The sequence below is a fragment of the Vulpes lagopus genome, chromosome 23 (genome assembly GCF_018345385.1).
Source record: "Vulpes lagopus strain Blue_001 chromosome 23, ASM1834538v1, whole genome shotgun sequence".
Taxonomy (NCBI): domain Eukaryota; kingdom Metazoa; phylum Chordata; class Mammalia; order Carnivora; family Canidae; genus Vulpes; species Vulpes lagopus.
Window position 1 is genome coordinate 48,983,964 of NC_054846.1, and position 22,846 is coordinate 49,006,809.

A 22,846-nucleotide genomic window follows, 5' to 3' on the forward strand; every position below is an offset into this window, starting at 1 on the left:
GAGAGGGTAGAGGGAGAAGCAGGCCCCATGCCCGGAGCCTGAAGCAGGGGTCGATGCGGGGCTCAATCCCAGATATCCAGAATCAGGCCCTGGACTGAAGGCGGCGCTAAACCACTGAGCCACCTGGGCTACCCCAGAAACTAAGTTTCTAATTAAGGTGACTTATATCAAAGGAACTGCATCTTCAAATGAACCAATCATTTTTTCTACCGATTCTGCCTATATTAGCACACCACTTGGCCTCTGAATAAGGAATAAATCAAGCAAAAGTTAAAGGAAGCAAACTACAAGTTCAAAAAGGTATCTTCTAGTGGCAAATGGTAGGCAGAGGCATAGAAAGGGAGAAAAGGTTCCAACTTGCTATGTGGGAGACAGCTTCCCAGCCCAATAGTCACTCCAAGCGCAGGCAAAAATCTCTTCCAAAGGCTAAGAGTCAAATAGGTAACTAAACACCCTCACATTCTGGGACACTTGGGTAGTTCAGTTGGCTAAGCGTCTCTCTATGGCTCACGTCATGATCCTGAGGTCCTGGAATCAGCCCCAAGTCTGGCTCCCTGCTCAGCTCAGAGTGTGTTTCTCCCTCTCCCTCTGCTCCTCTGCCTACTTGTTCTCTTTCTCTCTCTCAAAAAAATCAATAAAATCTAAAAGAAAGAAAGAAAGAAAGAAAGAAAGAAAGAAAGAAAGAAAGAAAGAAAGAAAGAAAGAAAGAAAGAAAGAAAGAAAGAAAGAAGAAAGAAAGAAAGAAAGAAAGAAAGAAAGAAAGAAAGAAAGAAAGAAAGAAAGAAATGTATGTTCTAAGATGTGCTACGATGAAAAAAGGAAAGAAAAAAGGAAAGAGTGCTAACAAAGAGAATCAGAAGCCAACTCATAATCTGGATGTGGGAAGGTCATTAGGAAAAGCTACTCTGGGATGCCTGGGTGGTTCAGTGGTTGAGCGCCTGCCTTTAGCCCAGGGCGTGATCGATCTTGGAGTCCTGGGATTGAGTCCCACATCGGGCTCCCTGCATGGAGCCTGCTTCTCCCTCCCTCTGCTTATGTCTCTGCCTCTCTCTCTGTGTCTCTCATGTATAAATAAAATCTTTTTTTAAAAAAAGGAAAAGCTACTTCAATGAAGTGAAAATTTAAACTAAGACTTAAAAATTGATGAGTTAACTAGGTAAAAAGTGGGAGAATCTAAAAAAAAAATAAAAAAAAAAAGTGGGAGAATCACTTTTCAAATCTTATGTAATTCTCAGTTTCTTTTTACATAAAATAGCAGTAATAATGACTATATCTCAGAAGGTTGTCATAAGGATGAAAAAAGAAAATACATGTAACACTTAACATCCCAGAAATATTAGGTATTTCTTTAACGAGTATGTCTCGTTTATAAACAGACATATTTTATAAGCAGAAAAAAGTTTTTTGGGGGTGCCTGGGTGGCACCTTGTTTATAAGCAGACTGATTTTATAAGCAGAAAAAAGTTTTTTGGGGGGCACCTGGGTGGCACAGTTAGATTGAGCATCTGGTTGATTTTGGCTCAGGTCACGATCTCAGGGTCCTGGGATCAAGTCCTGCATTGGGCTCCATGCTCAGCATGGAGTCTGCTTGAGGATTCTCTCCCTTTGCCCCTCCCCCTGCTTGCTCTCTCTCTCTAGCTCTCTCTCTCCCCCTAATAAATAAATCTTTAAAAAAAAAAAGTTGTGTGTGTTTTTAAAGTGTCCCTGGTACTGCCAACTGCAATAAATTATTGGTTTAAAAAAATGAAATATTTTCTTATCCAAAACTTTAATTGACTTAGCAGGTAAGTAGTATATCTATTGTTTTATTTCTATTTCCAAAAGTCCAGTGCCCAGTTCTGTTCCTTTGGGGCATACCAGAAATACATGTTTGACTGACTAGCTAATCTGGATGGAAAATAAGTTGTTGAGCAAATTAGTGACAGAGTCAAAGGATGATGATGCAAGAGGTGTTATAATTAAACAATGCAAAAGCCATTTAGAAATTATTCCATTCATGAGAGGCAAGAGTTCTAGCCATTCCTACAGGCTCTAAAATACATTTTTAAACGTATTTTTAAAAGAAAATTTACCTCCACTTTGCTTTTTAGATGGTATAAAATGTGTTTCTTTTTCCCTCCATCCAATCATTCAGTCAGTATCTATAAAGTGCTTTCCTAACTACAAAGTACTGCTGGGAGATCATGAATATACAGATGAGTAAAATACTATCCCTATATTAACCAGCAACTAATTGGTTTTATAAGGTACTTTCATAGTTACCTCATTTGAACCTTGCAACATCCTGAAACATTGCTATCCTTTTAAAAAAAATTTTATATATGAGGAAATCAAGCCTAGAGAATTTAAATAATTTGCCTGTAGTTATTCAACTGTTAATGGTAGAGCCTGTATTTTAACCCAAGCCTTTTGACCCCAAACCCTGGGTTCCTTCTACTCTGGAAGCTTACATTAATATAGGGAAACCAGGGCAGCCCCGCTGTTTCAGCGGTTTAGTGCCGCCTTCAGCCCAGGGCATGATCCTGGAGACCCAGGATCAAGTCCCACGTTGGGTTCCCTGCACGGAATGGAGCCTGGTTCTCCCTCTGCCTGTGTCTCTGCCTCTCTCTCTCTATGAATAATAATTCATAATTATTATTATTAATAAATAAATAAAATCTTTTAAAAATATAGGGAAACCAAAGCAAAAATAACTTTAATACATGGCATAATATGTAATAAGAGAGGTACAAAAAGAAAAAAAAAAAGAAAACCCAACTACATATGAGAAGATCACTATGGAAGGAAACACTATGACCAAATCTGGCAAGGAGGGGAAAGCAAACAATGGCAAAGAAAGAATCAGGAAAAGTTTTAGGGAGAAATGAGTGGACTTTGAGCAAAGTCTTGAAGGGAGAGATGATTTCTATAGGATAAAGAGAAAGAGTACATCCCAGGATGAAAAAATATTAATAAGGAGGCAAAAAATGTAGACTACATTTAGTAAACACATGAAAATCAGTTTGTCTGAATGAGAGAGTACTTGCTAAAGACTTAGAAAAAAGGTATGATGCTAAAGGCACAGAGGACTAGGATACCGAGCTAAGAGTTTATCCTGAATTCCATATTTTAACCCTCACTGTGCACAGGATAACCTATGCACTTCATGATTTTTTTAAAGATTTTATTTATTTATCCATGAGAGACACAGAGAAAGAGACAGAGACATAGATAGGGAGAAGCAGGCTCCTCACAGGGAGGCTGATATGGGACTCAAACCCCAGATCCGGGATCACACCCTGAGCCAAAGGCAGACACTCAACTGCTAAGCCACTCAGGTGTCCTTGCACCCTATAAATTAATAAAGTTTTTAAATATAGATGCCTGGGCTTCTCCCAAGACTTTAATTCAGTGGGTCTTGTGTGAGGTCCTGGTATCTGCACTTTCTCAAAAGCCCCTAAGCAATTCTGGTAAGCAATTAAACTTATAAAACAACACTGTAATCAATGAAGAAATCACTGAAGGTTTTGAGCCACTGATTATTCATTTATTCATTCAATCAACAAATATGATAAGCCGCTATCATTTGTCAGGCAGTATGTATGCTAGGAACCAACTGATACCAATGTAAAAAAAATGGTCCTTGCCCTTAAAAATTTATAATCTATATACACAAGCAGTGAATAAAAATCAATGATAAATGCTATTGTAATATGGAAGTATACAGAAGGGGTACCCAACCTTAGGAGATCAGAAAAGGCTTCCAAGAGAAAATAAGTTAAGTAGGAGTGGGCAAGGCCAATGGGAGATAGAGAGGTTGTGTTCTAGGTAGAGAGAAGAGCTGGTACATAGGCCCAGAAGTGGAAAGGGTCATGTGCCATTTATGGAACTGAAAAAGTTCAGTATAACTGGTACACAATTAAGACAGCAAAAAGGTCACAGAAGTGAGCAGTGAAGCTACACAGATAAGCAGTAGTAGAATCAGGTGTTTTAACTTGACCCTCAGGGCAATGAGGAGACATGGAAGGGTTTATGCAGGGAGAAACAAAATTAGATTTGTATTAAACACTGTGCTTATGTCCACCAACAGATGAATGGTATATATTCACAATGGATATTTTCTATTCTTAAAAAGGAAGGAAGGAAATCCTGTCACATGTTACCACATGGATAAACCTTTCAGATATTATCATGAGTGAAATAAGCCTGTCACAAAAAGACAAATGCTGTATGATTCCACTTCTATAAGGTACCTGAAGCAGTCAAAATAATAGAAACAGAAAGTAGAAGATGAAAAAGAGCTGGAAGGGATGCCTGGGTGGCTCAGCAGTTGAGAACCTGCCTTCGGCCCAGGTCGTAATCCCAGGGTCCCAGGATCGAGTCCCACATAGGGCTCCCTGCATGGAGCCTGCTTCTCCCTCTGCCTGTGTCTCTGCCTCTCTCTCTCTCTCTCCCTCTCTCTATCTCTCTTAAAATCTTAAGATTTTATTTATTTATTCATGAGATACAGAGAGAGAGAGAGAGCACAAACAAGGGGAGGAACAGAGAGAGAAGCGGACTTCTCACTGAGCAGGGAGCCTTAGGTGGGGCTCGCTCCCAGGATCCCGAAATCATGACCTGAGCTGAAGGCAGGTAATTAATCAACTGAGCCACTCGGGTGCCCACCTTTAGACAATTGTTCTGCCACCTTCATAGACTAGCTTTTCATTTTTGAAGTTGATCTAAATTGGCCCTTAACACAAAGCAACTGCTTAGTAATTATTTGTTGAATAGAAAATAAACATAAGCCATTTCTTTAGGAAAGCGAAATATGCTAAAATGGGCATGTTCAAGAAAGAAATGCTTATGATTCACTTTGGAAATCATTGATCTAAGAATTTTCTATATAAGCAAATAATAATAACAAGAAAAGACCAACATAAAGAACAAGTAAACACAGAAAGTACAGACAGTGATGATGTTTCTGGTGTAGGAATGCTGAAATGTCCTTGAGTAGCAGGAATGTAGGAGAGCTATACCATCCTTCCTCTGTCCTTCCAGTCTTGCTACAGGATCCAAACTACTTTAGAACAGCACTCAAGGGCCTACACAGACCCAATTCCTGTGAATGATACCACTTATCAAGTTAAGAAAAGCACACTTGTCAAAACTTGTTACAAACTGGTTTAGGGGAAACTCAAAAAGAACTTTATAAATTCAATTGCCACACTAGTCTCACAGTCATAGAGAGGATTAGGAGAAAGATTAGTGAGAAATCCCTTAAGCATTTTTTAAATCCTCTTGCTGTCCTATCATTACCAACACTGAGAAAAGATGCATCAAATGGATGGCCAAAACCACCTTGAAAGAGGCAAATGTCTTTGTGGCAAACAGATTAACTGCTGTTAAGTTCAACTGTGGGAAGCAGTATTCATTCATTCATTCATTCATTCATACATTTATCTGCTCACCCAACTAGTATTTATTGCATGCCTTTATATGCCTGTTGAAGACTGAGTAGTGAAAAAAATAATGAAGCCCAAGGAGCTTAAAGTCTAGTAAACATAGGATAAAATAGGAAAAAAGAAAGACAGACAACTTAGTGATTTTTTCACTATCATTACTCAGGAAGTAATACAGCAGTTGCTGAAAGATGCCTCCTTCCAAACCAGGGAGATGTTTTCTAAAGAAGACGCTGATAAACAGGATCTGAACAAGTAAGGTATCACTCAGGGTATTCCTTGGAATCCCCATGCTCTATGAAGTTATCACCACCTGTATGTCCAATAAATATTTCAAACTCAACCTGCTAAAACTGACCTCTCAATCCCCTCCCATCTTGTACATCCTATAATCTTCCCCAGCTCCATTAATATCAACTGTACCCTTCAGGTGTTCTGACCAAAAACCTCAGAGTTATCCTTGACTCCTTTTATCTTCTCATATCCCATACCTAATGCTTCAGGAAAGCCTAGTTTACCCTCAAAATAGATCCAGAATCACCAGCAGCACTCTGGTCCAAGTTACCACCATCTCTCACCCTTTCTGCATAGTCCTTATTTACTGAACAGACTTTACTGCAATCATCTCTACCAGTCTTTCTGCTTTCACCCTTGTCTTCTTTTTCAGTTTATTCACTTTACCCTCACAGTAGTTATCTTTTTAAAAGACAAGTTACATCATATCACAGCTCTAACCAAAAGCTCCCAAGGATTTCACAATTCAGCCTGAGTAAAAGCTGAAGCTCTTACAATAATCTACAAGACTGTGTGATCTGGCCCGCATTTCCACTCTCACCTCCATCTACTGTCCTTTACTCGCTCCACTGCAGCCACGTCACCCTCCTTGGAGTTCTTCGACAATACCAGGCACATTCTGCCTCCATGTCTTTGCATTGCTGTTCCCACTTCCTAGAACATTCTTTCCCCAGATATTCATGCAGCTAGTTCCCTTACCTCCTTAATTTTTGCTTCTTCTGTGAGACCTTCCCTGTCCACTGCAAACCCCATGGCACTTAAACCATATATATTACAATTTGTTTCCTGTATAGTCTAACTCTCCTACCTACCCCCCTGCTTATCACAATGTAAGTTCCAGAGGGCAGAGATTATTATTTGTTCATTATCATATTCCCAGTGCCTGGAATGGTGCTAAATACGTAGTAGAAGCACAATAAATATTTTCTGAATGAGTAAATGAGCCAGAAGCAAGCTAGCAAGTCAGGGAGGAAACTGCTTTAAGAATAAAGTAAACTAGGGATCCCTGGGTGGCTCAGCGGTTTAGTGCCTGCCTTCAGCCCAGAGCATGATCTTGGAGTTCCAGGGATTGAGTCCCACATCAGGCTCCCTGCATGGAACCTGCTTCTCCCTCTGCCTGTGTCTCTGCCTCTCTCTCTCTCTCTCTCTCTCTCTCTCTCATGAATAAATAAATAAAATCTTTTAAAAAAAAGAATAAAGTAAACTAAATAAACTATTCTATTATTTGTGGGTTAGACTGCCAACCTCAAATTCTTGTTTCTCAAATGTCATAGGGAGTTACTAAAAATAAGGGCAGAAAATATGTGCCACAATTTATTTTGAGATTTTTTTATTACTAAATGGCCAAACCAAAAAATTATAGCTACCTTTTTTAAAAAGATGCCACTAGGTATTTATAGGAATTTTTTAAATCTATTTTTACAAGTATAAATGAAATAAACTTTTAATTGTGAAACAACTGGAGATGTGACATTTTACACATTTCACACAGAGTGATTCGCTCTGACCTTGAGCTCTTTCCACTGGGGCTAATTCAGCCTTCTGAGAGCTGAGTCTACACTAAACAACTAACTACAAACAGCCTAAACATATACGATGGGCCCAGCCACACAAAGCATTATCACTGGCCTTATTTAGGAGACTGAGCTCCATTAGAGAGCCTGGGATTTGACATCACTTGGAAAGTGGGAGGAAGAAGAGAAATAAGGGCATCCCAGTTTCTGGAAGGCACAATTAAGGCCAGTATGTGTAGAAAAGAGCAGAAAGACCTGCCTAACTAAAGGGGGGGAAATGTGTATTCTGAAATCAAATAGAGTCTAGACTGCTAAATAGAAGTTTTAAAGAATTTTTTAAGAGTTATTTATTTTTGAGAGAGAGAGAGAGAGAGAAATATGTACAGGGGAAATGAGGTAGGGCAGAGGGAGAAAGAAATTCAAGCAGACTCCTCACTGAGCACAGGGCCTCACGTGGGGCTCAATCTCACAATCCCGAGATCACCACCTGAGTGAAACCAAGAGTCAGATGCTCAACCATCTGTGTCACCCAGGAGCCCCTAAACAGAAGTTTTTAAACAGAAGCATCACATTATCAAAGTATGCCTAATGGATTATTTGAGTAATCATATATCAAACTAAAGCAAAGAAAGATTAGAGATAGGAAAACCAGCCAAAGCCTTTGTAGGAATCAAGGCACAGAATAACATGCAGAGAAAGAAGAATAAGAAAGATATCACAAAGCAAATAATAGGATTGGGAAATGATTAAATTCAAGAGATGAGAAAATATAAAAACCAATTCTGTAGTTTTTATTTGGAGGAATAAGTATTCTAACAATAAAAAATGGTAAGATTGAGGGACACCTGTGTGGCTCAGTGGTTAGGTATCTGCCTTCAGGTCAGGTCGTGATCCTGGAGTCCTGGGATCAAGTCCCACATGGGGCTTCCTGCATGGAACCTGCTTCTCTTCCCTCTGCCTATGTCTCTGTCTGTCTGTCTGTCTCTCTCTCCCGCCTGCCCGCCATGTCTCTCATGAATAAATAAAATCTTAAAAAAAAAAAAAAAGAAAATGGTAAGATTGAAAAGAGTGATCTAACTGAGCTATGTTATATTTGAAATATTAGTAAAGGGATGCCTGGGTGGCTCAGCAGTTGAGCATTTGCCTTTGGCTCAGGGCATGATCCTGTAGTCCCGGTATCGAGCTCCACATTGAGCTCCCTGCACAGAGTCTACTTCTTCCTCTGCCTGTGTCTCTGCCTCTGTGTCTCTCATGAATAAATAAATAAAATCTTTTTTTTAAATGAAATATTAGGGACACCTGGGTGGCTCAGTTGTTGAGCATCTGCCTTTGGCTCAGGGCATGATCCTGGAGTCCCAGAATTGAGTCCCACATTGGGCTTCTTGCCTATATGTCTCTGCCTCTCTCTGTGTGTCTCTCATGAATAAATAAATAAATAAAATCTTTAAAAAATAAAAAAATAATAAAATTAATTAAAAATAAAATATTAGTAAAATAATTGAGTGGAAAACGAGATGACAGAAAAAACGAATATGAACTATAATGAGTAATAACTATAAATATATATGGAGATCTAAGAGTTAATTAACAGTATGGAGTAATGGCTGGATTTTTTAAGATTTTATTTATTGATTCATGAGAGACACAGAGAGAGAAAGAGAGGCAGAGACACAGGCAGAGGGAGGAGCAGGGAGCCCGACGTGGGACTCAATCCCAGGTCTTCAGGATCATGCCCGGGCTGAAGGCAGCGCTAAACCGCTGAGGCACCTGAGATGCCCCATGGTTATTTAAAAATAGCTTTTATTTTTTCTTATTTTTAAATAGCTTTTAAAGAAGGACATAGTAAGAAATTTCTTACTACCCCAGTCACTAAACACTGAGTTCATGAAAGACATTGCAGTGGAATAAAATGGTCAGTGAGATGTAGAGTCTAATAATTCCCCTCCCTGTGAATCAGAACTGACCAAGAGAATGCAGCATAAGTGACATTCTGGAACTTCCAAGGTAGGTCCTAAGAAGTCTTTCAGTTTCCACTTACGTGGCCTGTACCTCTCACTAGTCACCATATATAAAGTCTAACTATCTTGAGATCACCAAGCTGTGGGAAGCTCAGGAGAGCTCAAGGTATATGGAGATGACTTAGTGAAAGAGATACCATGTAGTGTAAGACAGGGGCCAAGCCACCTTCATTCACCATAGCACCAGATATGTGAATGAAGCCGCCATCCTGGAAGTGGGTCCTTCTAGCTGATACACATGGACCAGACACCCAGCAGAGCCCTTTCAAAGTCCCGACCTACAAAAATCACAAGCAAAATAAAATGGTTGTTTTAAATCACTAAGTTTTAGGGTAGTTTGTTATACATCAATAACTAGGGGAATAGGCTTCTTTTCCATCCTGATAAGCCCAGAGCCTAGCAGAACCACTCAAAGTGGTATGTGTAAATGGAATTTCTTTCTTCCCTTGCAGATGTTAATTCACATCTTGTCATTTCTCCTACATTCACCACTCCTTTAGAAGTCTTGAGTCAATAGGGGCAATCATTCATTGTTGCTACATCTAGAGTGTCCTCTTAACTAGCATCTGGTAGAAATAGCTTCCCCAAAGTCACCCCACGTTTGAAAGATAGGTATGGCTATGCTGCAAAAGTTAACCCAAGGCAGGCACCAGACAATACCGCATCTGGCTGGGTAAATAAGGCCATGAATACTCTGTACTGGGCCACACAGAACAAAAAAAAAGAAGCAGGCACAACTAATAGCAATATCACAGGACACCAAGAAACTGGAATCAGGGTCTGGCTGCACATTTTTATAAATAATGCATGAGTTTGGTCACTAAACCGACAGAGTTTCCTTTCATTATAAACTCTCTGATTATATAAGGCTTCTTATAAGTCTGACAAAAAACAACTCAGAAACAATGCATGTGAACCCACATAGACAAAGAATTTCCAAAGTATTCTTTAAAAAAGAAAGAAGAGGGGATCCCTCGGTGGCGCAGCGGTTTGGCGCCTGCCTTTGGCCCAGGGCGCGATCCTGGAGACCCGGGATCGAGTCCCACATCAGGCTCCCGGCGCATGGAGCCTGCTTCTCCCTCCGCCTGTGTCTCTGCCTCTCTCTTTCTCTCTGTATGACTATCATAAATAAATAAAATTTAAAAAAAATTTTAAAAAGAAAGAAGGTGTATAGTAGGGGTAGAAATGGTGAGTGAGAAGAGGATGAGGGCTATGTGAATAAAAAGTTCTTTTCAGCCACCTGCAGGACTGATCCACTCCCTCATGAGTTAAGAGCTCCAAAAGTGTCTTTTAGTACCAAGTATCTGGCTGATTGAAGTTACTTTGCTATAAAGAGAATGAATACCATCACAGGCCAAGTAATTGCTGTGTCTATAGCTGAGTGGTTCTTACTGGAACAGTAAGAAAAGCATAGTTTCTGCATGGTAGAAAAGGCAAGAGAGACTCCAAAACCTCTGCCAAGTAATTCTTTTGCTGACTCTTTTGAGCACAGAATATTGTCACTTGAGATTCCTACCTGACCTTACACCCCACTCATTCCCCAAATGTCCAATTTTCTAGGCACCAAAAGGTTCTGCACAAAGAGGTTCCCTGAACTATTTGATTATATGAGGATATTTCCCTCTTTGTGCCTTTCTTAACAAGCTTAAAAAGAAGACATTAGGAGATGATGCATAATCTGTGTCAAAGCATCTCTCTCTTTGTCTACTATCTTTGGCAATGTCCCACACTTCCATCTTGGATATGGAAGAGAAAATGTATATAGCATGTAAGTTGGTGGCAGCTACTTTTTGAGTAGAATGACAACCACCTTAGGATGAAGTTGACAACGTAAAGACAGAGCAAAGAGATAGAAAGACATAGGGTCTCTAGATAACATCTATTTAGCTGCTGATAAATTGCAACCAAACACATTCTAATCTATCCAATAACCAGAAAATATCTCTTCCAAGTAAACCAAAATATAAAAATAGAGTCCAACTCTACAAATACTACACATGCTATACATTCAAGAACCTGTGGGGGAATATACATAAGCCCTTAGCACTATGGGAAATATATAAGGGAATTAAGGACAGTATGTTAAAATAGAAAGGGTTTGGCTTTGAAGTCAAAGGAATCTGGACCCAAATTCTACTTTGGAAACTCAATTTCTCTAAGCCTACTTTTCTCACCTATAAAATGGAGAAAATATGATTACAGAATTGTGAGAATTATAGCTAATATATAAAGCACCAAGGGGATCCCTGGGTGGCGCAGCGTTTTGGCGCCTGCCTTTGGCCCAGGGCGCGATCCTGGAGACCCGGGATCGAATCCCACGTCGGGCTCCCGGTGCATGGAGCCTGCTTCTCCCTCTGCCTGTGTCTCTGCCTCTCTCTCTCTGTGACTATCATAAATAAATAAAAATAAATCTTTAAAAAAAAAAGATTAACATTAAAAAATAAATAAAATAAAAAATAAAGCACCAAGCATGGCACTTAGCCCCCAGTAGTGTTTAATAACTAACTGATAGCTGCTATGATTTTTGTAATGGGAAAAACTCTTTGCCCTCAAGTAGGGTAGAAAAGACAAATTATGATCTAGTAATTGAGATATTTATAGGATAGGAGAGATTGCAACAGTGGTTCCAATTCTTTACCCCTTATGCAATTCATGCCCTTTGACATAGAACTTTGCAGTATGTTCCCATTGTGAACTCAGGTGTGTGACTTGTTTTGTCCAATGGGAATGTTGGCCAAGCAAACTTGAATATAAGAAGAATCATGAAAAGCACTTGTGCAAATGGCTGGCATACTCTTGCTGTTCTGGTATCATCACATCCAGGCTGGTCTGCTGGTCCCAAAGGAAGGATGAGAAGCAACTGAAAGCAGTCCCAGCAAATCCCAACCTAGATCAGACTACCAGTTGACCTGCCAGATGCATGAATGAGCCCAAATGAGACTAGCAGAACTGTCCAATTGTGCTCAGTTCAGCTCAGCCCTACAGATGTACAAGGAGTAAATGTTTATTGTTGTATGCTTTTGAGGTTTTGTGGTTGGATATTACGTAGCAATAGCTAACTAATACATAGAGTTATATTTTCTTTCTTTAAAAAACTGAAGAGGGCAGCCCTGGTGGCTCAGTGGTTTAGTGCTGCCTTTGGCCCAGGGTGTGATCCTGGAGATCCGGGATCGAGTCCCACATCAGGCTCCGTGATGGAGCCTGCTTCTCCCTCTGCCTGTGTCTCTGCCTCTCTGTGTGTGTGTGTGTCTTATGAATACATAAATAAAATCTTTAAAAATAAATAAATAAAAATTAAAATAAAAAACTGAAGATTTAAAAGAAAAACAAAACAGAAGATTTCCTTAATACTCATGACCAAATGGAAGACATTACAGTTTCCTGAGTCAAAGACATACTTCTAGAGCATTCCTATTGGATACAATGTGGATTTTTAAATTTAACTCATTAAACTTAAAAGGCTTTGTTTGATCTTTTTATCAAACTGTTTTTTCTTTAACAACTCATTTGCTTAAAAACTCAGAAATCTAGGGCAGCCCGGGTGGCTCAGTGGTTTAGCGCCGCCTTCAGCCCAGGGCGTGATCCTGGAGACCCGGGATGGAGTCCCATGTCAGGCTCCCTGCATGGAGACTGTTTCTCCCTCTGTGTCTCTGCCTCTCTCTCTCTCTGTCTCTCATGAATAAATAAATAAAATCTTAAAAAAATAAAAAAACTCAGAAATCTATACTTAACTACAGATGAAACTATCTATAGTAGTTAGTAGTACCTAACTGTATAACTGTTCCAAATTCAATTAATGTCTACAATTTTATTCTTTTTTTTAAAGATTTTATTTGTTTATTTGAGAGAGATGGAGCACAAGCAGGGGGAGGGCAGAGGGAGAAGCAGTCTTTTCCACTGAGCAGGGAGCCCGACCTGAGCTAAAGGCAGATGCTTTACTGACTGGGCCATCTAGGCACCCCAATGTCTGCTTTTAAAGAAGACACACAGAAATGGTTCAAGCCTAGGAAAGTCCAGATCACTACTGTAAAGGAGACATATTCTTCCTAATAATATCAATACTTTATAGGCACTAACAAGAGCTATGTTTGTTTACTGTCATTATTGACAAATTATTTTAAGAGAAATAAGGAGTGATGCTCACATTATTATAAAAAGCAGCCATTCCAGCAGTCAAGAAAAATTTACTAAATGTCATCTAAGTTCACAGTACTGTGCTAGATGTTATTAGTAATTCATTTTTATAATCCTTAGTGAAAACCAAAGGCTGTGCTGCCAAATCAAACTGTAGGATAAATGTAGGATTCCCCAGAGATCTATGCCATGATGACCTTTGCTGATTCCCTTCTGAAAATAACCAAGAGCCTAGTTGGGTTGCATGATCATCAGCCAATTATCACCATAATAAAAACTATTTATATTATAAGCTATGCCAATATCTCATCAGTGATACTGGAAATACATACTCTTTCACAAAGCAGGCACTACATGTTATATATGGCTATGAATAAACTAACAAAAAATATTATTTAAGTGCAACATGGCCAAAAGAATGCTGCTTTTCTGCCATTTCCATTACACCCCACTTCCGAATTTGCAACATGATCACGGATTTTATCTTTTTTATTTTTAAAAATATTTTATTTATTTATTCATGAGACAGAGAGAGAGAGAGAGAGAGAGGTAGAGACACAGGCAGAGGGAGAAGCAGGCTCCATGCAGGGAGCCTGATGTGGGACTCGATCCCGGGTCTCCAGGATCAGGCATTGGGCGGAAGGTGGCACTAAACCGCTGAGCCACCCGGGCTGCCCTGATCACAGATTTTAAAGCATGTTCTTCTTTGTCAGCAAAACCAACATACAAGCAAGCCCTTCCAGTAAACTCACATTACAGAGAACAATGATATAAACAGGAAGTACAACAAATACTTTAATGATTTTTAGTGGCAGAGCTCTGGCAGATAGAAGGCTTGAGAGGAGAGAGTTTTCTCTCTCTCTTTTTTTTTTTTTTAAAGATTTATTTATTCATGAGAGACAAACAGAGAGGCAGAGACACAGGCAGAGGGGGAAGCAGGCTCCCTGTGGGGACCCTGATGCAGGACTCAACCCCAGGACCCTAGCCTCACGACCTGACAAAGACAGATGCTCAACCACTGAGCCACCCAGGTGTCCCGAGAGTTTTGTCTTTGAAAAATCTATATACTCACTTCTGAGAAAAGAAATACACAGAATATGTTTTTTGATCTGGAATCCTGGTAATGGGTGTGTTCATTTGTAAAAATTTAGTGAGCCGTACATATTTCATATGTGTGCTTTTTCTGTTATGTCATACTTCAATAAAAAGTTTAAAAAAATTTTTAATAACATTAACAGCAGTACCTGAACAACAGTATTAAGTACCAAATGAAAAAGATTGAGAATTCAAGGAGTTCAGAAGGACCAGTCAATGTTAAAAATAAAGCTGTATGGGACGCCTGGATGGCTCAGCGGTTAAGCATCTGCTTTCAGCTCAGAGCATGATCCTGGGGTCCAGGATCAAGTTCCGCATCAGGCTCCTTGCGGAGAGGCTGTCTCTCCCTCTGCCTATGTCTCTGCCGTTCTCTCTGTGTTGCTCATGAATGAATAAATAAAATCTTTTTTTTTTAAAGCTGTAATAGTTAAAACGTATTAATCAGTTACTATATGCCAGGCACTGTGCTAAATAAGCATTTTACATTTCCTCTTCACAAAATCCCTGAGAGGTCATCATTTTATCAGCAAGATCTGCCACAGTTACTTACTCCCTCCTCCTTGAAACTCCTTCTTTTCCATTCTAGGCCAAAATACTCTCGTTTTCTTCCTAACTTACTAGCTATTCCCTCTCAAAATGCCCTTCTCAGATTTTTAAAATTGAAATACTCTAGGGCTCAGACACTGGTCTTCTCTATCTAGACTCCCTGGGGCAGATATTTTATTATTATTCCCATTTTACAGATGACAATACTGAGACAGAAATTCAAACCTTAGCAATCAAGACATCAAGGCCCATGCTCTTTACCACCTCATTATTCTGCCTTCCTTGGCCTTCCATATAAGATAGGATGCCTTACTTCATCAGATATTAAGGACTAATACCAGGCACCAAGCCAGAGGAAACCAATACTAACAAATTCTGTTAAACAATTTTCCTTCCAGGGCACCTGGGTGGCTCAGTGGTTGTCCTGGGGTCCTGGGATCAAGTTCTGCTTCTGCATCAGGCTTCCCGAGGAAGCCTGCTTCTCCCTCTGCCTATGTGTCTGCCTCTCTCTCTCTGCATCTTTCCTGAATTAAAAAAAAAAACAAAATCTTCGTTTAAAAAAATTTACCTTCCCAAGTTTCTTCACTTTGTATTTTGGTACTTAATTCCCAAGGAGGATTATGAATATATCCTAGAACACAGATTCTCAAATCTAGATGCTCACCTGAATAATTTGAGGAGCTTTTAAGAATATATATGGGTCTTATGAAGACCTACTAAACCTAGAAGATTCCAGGAACTTGTGTTTCTAAGAAGTATCCAAGCAAATTCTGAAGCTAATAGCTCAGTACCTGAATTTAGGAAGCCTTTGTTCTAGAGAGGATTCTCTGATCCTCAGAGGCTAAATAGTGACTCTCACATATTAACTGCCTAGAAGAGGCTGAAAATGAAATGAGATTGGAAAGGTAAACTGATTCCAAGGAGTAATAAGACCAATCAGGACAATAGAACAGTGAGTGGAATTCTAGATCAGGACAGCAAACGTTTATGGGTAGTCTGGGAATTTGTTGCCATGAGTCTGCAGCCAAGTGACGCCATCCCTTAGGTCATTCAGGCAGCAAGAGTCAATATAATATTTGGGCACTCATAATCTCAGAGTACTCACGAAGTATTATAAAGGACTCCAAGAGTATTTAGAGATAATGGCCGTTGTCCCCAGATAAGAGAAGAAAGTATCGTTAACACTGCCATTTTTGCATAAATGTAAATGCATACACATTTTGCTAACATACACAAGTAACAATTACTATGGAACCAAAAATGCTGATACTAAGGCAAAGAAGCCACTTCAATATGCTTACTTCAATCTTACCTCTGTGAGTGCATGCAACTGTCCTTGATGTACACACACACCCATGAACCTATGAAATAAAACACATTTTTTAAACAAATGAAAAGAACATAATTGACATATTGAGAAACTAGTTTAGTTACTCGTGCATTAAAAACCAATCCAATACCTGTGAAGTCTCCCGCGTTCCTGTACAACCCTGTGGCCTAACTTTGATAACCAGGCTGGTAAATTTCTAGGTTTACATGAGACATCTGGTTGTAGCAAGATCTAGTGGTAAAAAGCAACTGTGGGGGCAGCCTGGGTGGCTCAGTGGCTTAGTGCCGCATTCAGCCCAGGGTGTGACCCTTGGGACCCAGGATCGAGTCCTGTATCAGGCTCCTTGCATGGAGCCTGCTTCTCTCTGCCTGTGTCCCTGTCTCTCTCTTTCTCTGTGTCTCTCATGAATAAATAAAATCTTTTTTTTTAAAAAAAAAAAAAGCAACTGTGGAGGAGAGAAAGGAGTAAGCCTTAAAAATAGCATGGTATGGGACGCCTGGGTGGGTCAGCGGTTGGGTGTCTGCCTTCCGCTCAGGGTGTGGTCCCAGGATCTGGAATCGAGTCCCGCTTCAGGCTCCTGGCAGGGAGCCTACTTCTCCCTCTGCCTGTGTCTCTGCCTCTCTCTCTGTGTGTCTCTCATAAGTAAATAAATAAAATTTAAAAAAAATAGCATGGTATATGGGAAAAGGAACCAAAGCACCTAACTGGAAGTGGAAACTTGATGCTGGTTTCAGCTTCACTACTATCTGACTACATGCTCATAAAAAAAAAAAAAAAAGAGAGAGAGACACACTAGCCTTATTTGAAGCCTTATTTGAAGTTCAGTTTCTTCATCTAGAAAGTAAGTAGGTTGGACCACCCAAGCTGAAGGTGTGTAATTTACAAACTACCAACTATACAGGAGCAGGTGGGGGAAGCACACATTTGCTGGAAGATAAAGGACTAACTTCTTAACATTAAAAGAACTCTTCCAAATACGTAAAGAGAGAGAGAGAGAGAGAGAGAGAGAGAGAGAGAGAGCCCAATGGAAAAATAAGCAGGGGGTTCCTGGGTGGCTCAGTCAGTTAAGTATCTCTTTCAGCTCAGGTCATGATACCAGGGAATCTGCTTCTCCCTCTCCATCTGCCCCTCACCCCTACTCATGCTTGCTCTCTCAAATAAATAAAATCTTAAAAAAAAAAAAAAAGTATATAATTCACAGAAAAATAAGTAAAATGTCTAATAAAAAATCAAAATATGCTCTAATTCACTCATAACTAAGGAAATACACATTAAAACAAGAAGATATTTCTTTTTAAATCTATCAAATGAACAAAATTTATGATCAATCATGCTCAGTGTTGTCCAGAAGGTGAGAAAACAGGAACAGGAAACACTGTTAAGTTCTTGGCACAACTTTTTCAAAGGGCAATTGATTATATCTAGCAAAAATTTTAAGCGCTCCAACAATTCCACTTCTCAGAATGTATGTTACAAATATACTCAATTTGGTTACATATAAAAGAACATCTACTTCATCACTGTATATCTAAATATCCACCAATAAAATACTAGTTAAATATTGATGGTATACTCATAGACTGGAATACTATATAGCCATTAAAAAAGAACAGAGTAAGAGATCCCTGGGTAGCTCAGCAGTTTAGCGCCTGCGTTTGGCCTAGGGTGTGATCCTGGAGTCCCGGGATGGAGTCCCATGTCGGGCTCCTTGCATGGAGCCTGCTTCTCCATTTTCCTATGTCTCTGCCTCTCTCTCTCTCTCTCTGTCTCTCATGAATAAATAAATAAAATCTTTTTTTTTTTTTTTAAAGAACAGAGTAGATCTTCTTTATGCACTGATATGGGAAGATATCCAAATTGTACTGTTAAACAAAAACAGTGAGCTACAAATCCCATTTGTATAAAAAAAAGTTTGTATATTAACAGAAAATGTCTAGAAGCACTAATAATAATAATATATCATTTATATGTGGAATCTACAAAACAAAGCAAAACAAAAACAGATTCATAAATACAGAAAACAAATTGGTGGTTGCTTGGGAGGGGGGGTTGGCAGAGATGGGAGAAACAGGTGAAGGGGATTAAGAGGTACAAATTTCCAGTTATAAATAAATCATAGGGATGTAAAGTACAAAACAGAAAATATAGTCAATAATATTGTAATAATTTTGCATGGTGACAAATGATGACTAACTTATGATAAGCACTTCGTAATATATATAAATGTTGAATCGCTATGTTGTACACCTGAAACTGATATAATTTTGTAATATCAACTATACTTCAATTTAATAAGAGAAAAAAGAAGAGGGGAAGTCAGTTGAGAAGTATCTGGGGTGAAGACCAGGTAAACACAGAGGCAGAGATAGGAGTTATGCTGCCATAAACCAAAGAATGTCTGGAGTCACCAAAAGCCAGAATTAACAAGAGAGGATTCTCCCCTACAGCCTCCAGAGGAAGCGTTGCCTAACAATACTTTGATTTCAGACTTCAGAACCATGAGAGAATAAATTTAAATTGTTTAAAGCCACAAATTTATGGTGCTTCGTTAGGCAGTCCCAGGAAATGAATACAATGCATGACTGATTTTCTACAAAGGTAGGTAACAAAGGCAATTCAGTAGAGCAAAAATCTCTGTGACCTTCTATTAAGCAAAGGTTTCTTAGACATGATACCAAAGCATAATCTATAAAATTAAAAACTGATTAATTGGATTCTTAAAATCAAAATCTCTTAAGACACATTAAAAGAATGAAAAGACAAGTCATAGATTGCAGTGCATATATCTAAGAAAGAATTCATGTTTAGATTTTTTTTTTAAGATTTATTTATCTCAGAGGAAGGATGGGCAGAGGGAGAAGGGGAGAGAGAGAATCTCAAGCAGACTCTCCACACGGAGTGCTTGATCCCACAATCTGGAGATCACGACCCAAGCCAAATCAAGTCTGCTCAACTGACTGAACCACCAAAATGTTTAGATTTTTTTATTTAAACATTTGTTTAAAATTTTTTTTATTTAAACATTTGTTTAAAATTTAAACAAAAAATGTTTAGATTTTTTTTTAATCTTTCAAAATACAGTGATACCTCAATTTAAAAAACAGAAATGCAGGGACCCCTGTGTGGCTCAGCAGTTTAGTGCCTGCCTTTGGCCCAGGGCATTATCCTGGAGTCCCGGGATCGAGTCCCACATCGGGCTCCCTGCATGGAGCCTGCTTCTCCCTCTGCCTGTGTCTCTGCCTCCCTCTCTCTCTCTGTGTCTCTCATGAGTAAATAAATAAAATCTTAAAAATAAATAAAAATAAAAAACAGAAACACCTGGGTGGCTCCATAGTTAAGATCTGCCTTTGGCTCAGGGCATGTCCTGGAGTCTCAGGATCAAGTCCCACATCAGGCGCCCTGCATAGAGCCTGTTTCTCCATCTGCCTGTGTCTCTGCCTTTCTCTCTGTGTGTCTCATGAGTAAATAAATAAAATCTTTAAACAAAAATAAATAAATAAATAATTTTTAAAAAACACAAGACATACTATACACCTAATAGAATATCTAAAATTAAAGACTTTCAGTACCAAATGCTGGTAAAAATAAAGAGCAGCTGGAATAGTCATGCATTACTGGTGGGAATATGAAATGGCACATCACTTTGGAAGACACTGAGATAGTTTCTTAAATAAACATGTACCTTGATCCAGCTAGTCTATTCCTAGGTATTTAACCCAAAAGAGGTGAAAGTATATGTCAACACAAAACTTGTACAAAAATACTCATCAGCAGTTGAAGGAATAAAACAAATTATGATATCCATACAATAAACTACTACTCAGCTATAAAAGGGAATGAACCAGGATCCCTGGGTGGCGCAGCGGTTTGGTGCCTGCCTTTGGCCCAGGGCATGATCCTGGAGACCCGGGATCGAATCCCACGTCGGGCTCCCGGTGCATGGAGCCTGCTTCTCCCTCTGCCTGTGTCTCTGCCTCTCTCTCTCTCTGTGTGACTGTCATAAATAAATAAAAAAAATTTTTTAAAAAGGGAATGAACCAGTGATATATGCAAGAGCGGATAAATCTCAAAATAATTATGTTGAGTGAAAAATCTGGACCCCAAAAAAGTACCTACTGTATCATTCCATAAAAATCTATAAAGTAAAATGAATCCATAGTGATAAAAAGTAGACTGATAGTTGCCTGAGAGAGGGGGGTTTCTGGGGGTACAGAGGAGAGGGAGGAAATTTTGAGGACAGATGGATATGTTCACTACCTCATGGCAATGATTTCATGGGTATGTATACACATGTCAAAATGTTTTAAATATGTGTAGTTTATTGTATGTCGATTAAATCTCAAGAAAGCTATAAAACAAAAAAGAAGAAAAAAACACCAAGTGGTACTGATGGGGTAAGGAAGGGGTAATTTTATTTTTTAGTGTACACACTTATATTTGAAGTTTTTCTTTCAACCAATAGGTTAAGGAACCCTGGGTGGCGCAGCGGTTTGGCGCCTGCCTTTGGCCCAGGGCGCGATCCTGGAGACCCGGGATCGAGTCCCACGTCGGGCTCCCGGTGCATGGAGCCTGCTTCTCCCTCTGCCTGTGTCTCTGCCTCTCTCTCTCTCTCTCTCTCTCTCTCTCTCTGTGTGACTGTCATAAATAAAAATTTAAAAAATTTTTTAAAAAAAAACCAATAGGTTATATTTATACAAAAAATTTTTTAAATAAAAACCATAAATAAATGATGATGATCAAAAGTGGGAGAAGATAAATGTCACAAAGCCAGTGACAATTGGGTTTGGGTTGCCAAGAAGGAAGTCTCATTAACAATTCCCTCAAGAAGTACCTAGGTGGCTCAGTTGGTTAAGTGTCTGACTCTTTTTTTTTTTTTTTAGATTTTATTTATTTATTCTTGAGAGACAGAGGGAGAGAGAGAGAGAGAGGCAGAGACACAGGCAGAGGAAGAAGCAGGCTCCATGCAGGGAGCCTGACGTGGGACTTGATCCGGGGTCTCCAGGATCGCGCCCTGGGCCAAAGGCAGGCACTAAACCACTGAGCCACCCAGGCATCCCAGTGTCTGACTCTTGATTTCAGTTCAGATCATGGTCTCAGGGCTGTGAGAGGGAGCCCAGGGTCAGACTCCATGCTCAGTGGGGACTCTGCTTGAGATTCTCTCCCTCCCGCCACCCCTCTTCCCACTCATGTAAGCTCTCTCTTTATCTCTCAAATAAATAAATAAATCTTAAAAGAAAACACCAATGCCCTCAAGTTTCAAGTAAGCTCTAGTTTAGAAGGGCAAAGAAAGGGGGAGACTTGACTATAAGTGGGAGTAAGGCAAAGCAGTGACAAGGCTGGAAAAACTATTAAATTCCATGTAGGCAGAGTATAGGTCATAGTCTTCCTTGTGCTCACAGCACCCAATAGTATGTGCATACAGCAAACAGTATGCACATGCAGTAAACAATTGTTGAGTGAAAAGGAACTGAAGGAGAACACCTGGTTGGCTGTCATATCACAGTAGAGTTTTAAAGACATGTCACTTCAAACAAAATTACAAATGTAGAAATTTCAGAGTTTCTCCAAGAGGTAGTTTCTGGACTACTAGTTTCCTCTAAGTACATCCAGAGGTTTGGTGGGAACTTGAGAAAGGAAAGCACCCAAGGAAAGATCTAGGCAGTACTGAAAATAGGATGTAGGTGCCAAAGACTAGTCGAAACTTACCTGTGGCTTGGGAATAAATGGGAAGCAAATTGGTAAAAGAGTTAAAAGCCTCTGAAGTTAGAGGCTAGGGGTTCAAATCGCACTTCCACTTTACTAGGCAAGCATTAGTTTTCCTCTCTGTAAAATAGGATAACATTGTCCACAACATAAGGTTGTTGGAAAATAATAAATGAAATAATAAATGTAAAGTTCATAGCACTGTGACTGGTATACAGCAAGAGTTAAAAAAAAAAAAAAGCAATTATCATAATTATAACCTAAATGTGGACTAGTTAAGAATCTAATTTGGTAGCAAGGTGCCTGAGCAGAAAAGCTTGTTTCTTTTTTTTTTTTTTTTTTTGAAGACTTTATTTTTAAATAATCTCTACACCTATATGGGGCTTGAACTCATGACCCCATGATCAAGTCGCATGCTCCACCAACTGAGCCAACCAGGCACCCTGAAAAGCTTGTTTCTATGTGTACAGTCTCCTCTTCATTCCACTCCCTGCCTTGGAAAAGTGGGACATTTAACTTCATTCATCTGTCAGTTTACTATGAAAATCACTACCTAATATGGAAGAGGGGGAGGGGGAGGAATGTGGGGCAGGTAAAAGTCTAACAAATAATGAACATAAGTAATACAGGGCGCTGAAAGACTGAATCTGGAACACTGTTTCTGGCTAGCATGGCACTGTCTCTATAACCCATGGAGAAACAGCATCTGAAGGTGTCAGTTAACGTCAGAAACTTGGGTAAAAAAGAAGAAGCTGGGGACACCTGGGTGCTCAGTCTGTTAAATGTCTGCCT

At 39.5% G+C, this 22,846-nt stretch overlaps 1 protein-coding gene across 6 annotated transcripts in view; it reads right to left on the reverse strand.

Moving 5' to 3' along the window:
* Nucleotides 1-22,846, reverse strand: part of TESK2 (testis associated actin remodelling kinase 2) — a 144,266-nt gene that overhangs the window by 22,858 nt on the left and 98,562 nt on the right. For 3 of the 6 annotated variants that reach the window (XM_041738218.1, XM_041738220.1, XM_041738222.1), the window contains 2 exons: nt 16,334-16,382; nt 9,384-9,524 (listed from right to left, as the gene is read on the reverse strand). In XM_041738218.1, coding sequence (XP_041594152.1) covers nt 9,384-9,524; nt 16,334-16,382 — 190 coding nt within the window. The remainder of the gene's footprint in view (nt 1-9,383; nt 9,525-16,333; nt 16,383-22,846) is intronic. The other 3 variants (XM_041738221.1, XM_041738219.1, XM_041738223.1) reach the window with 1 other exon arrangement.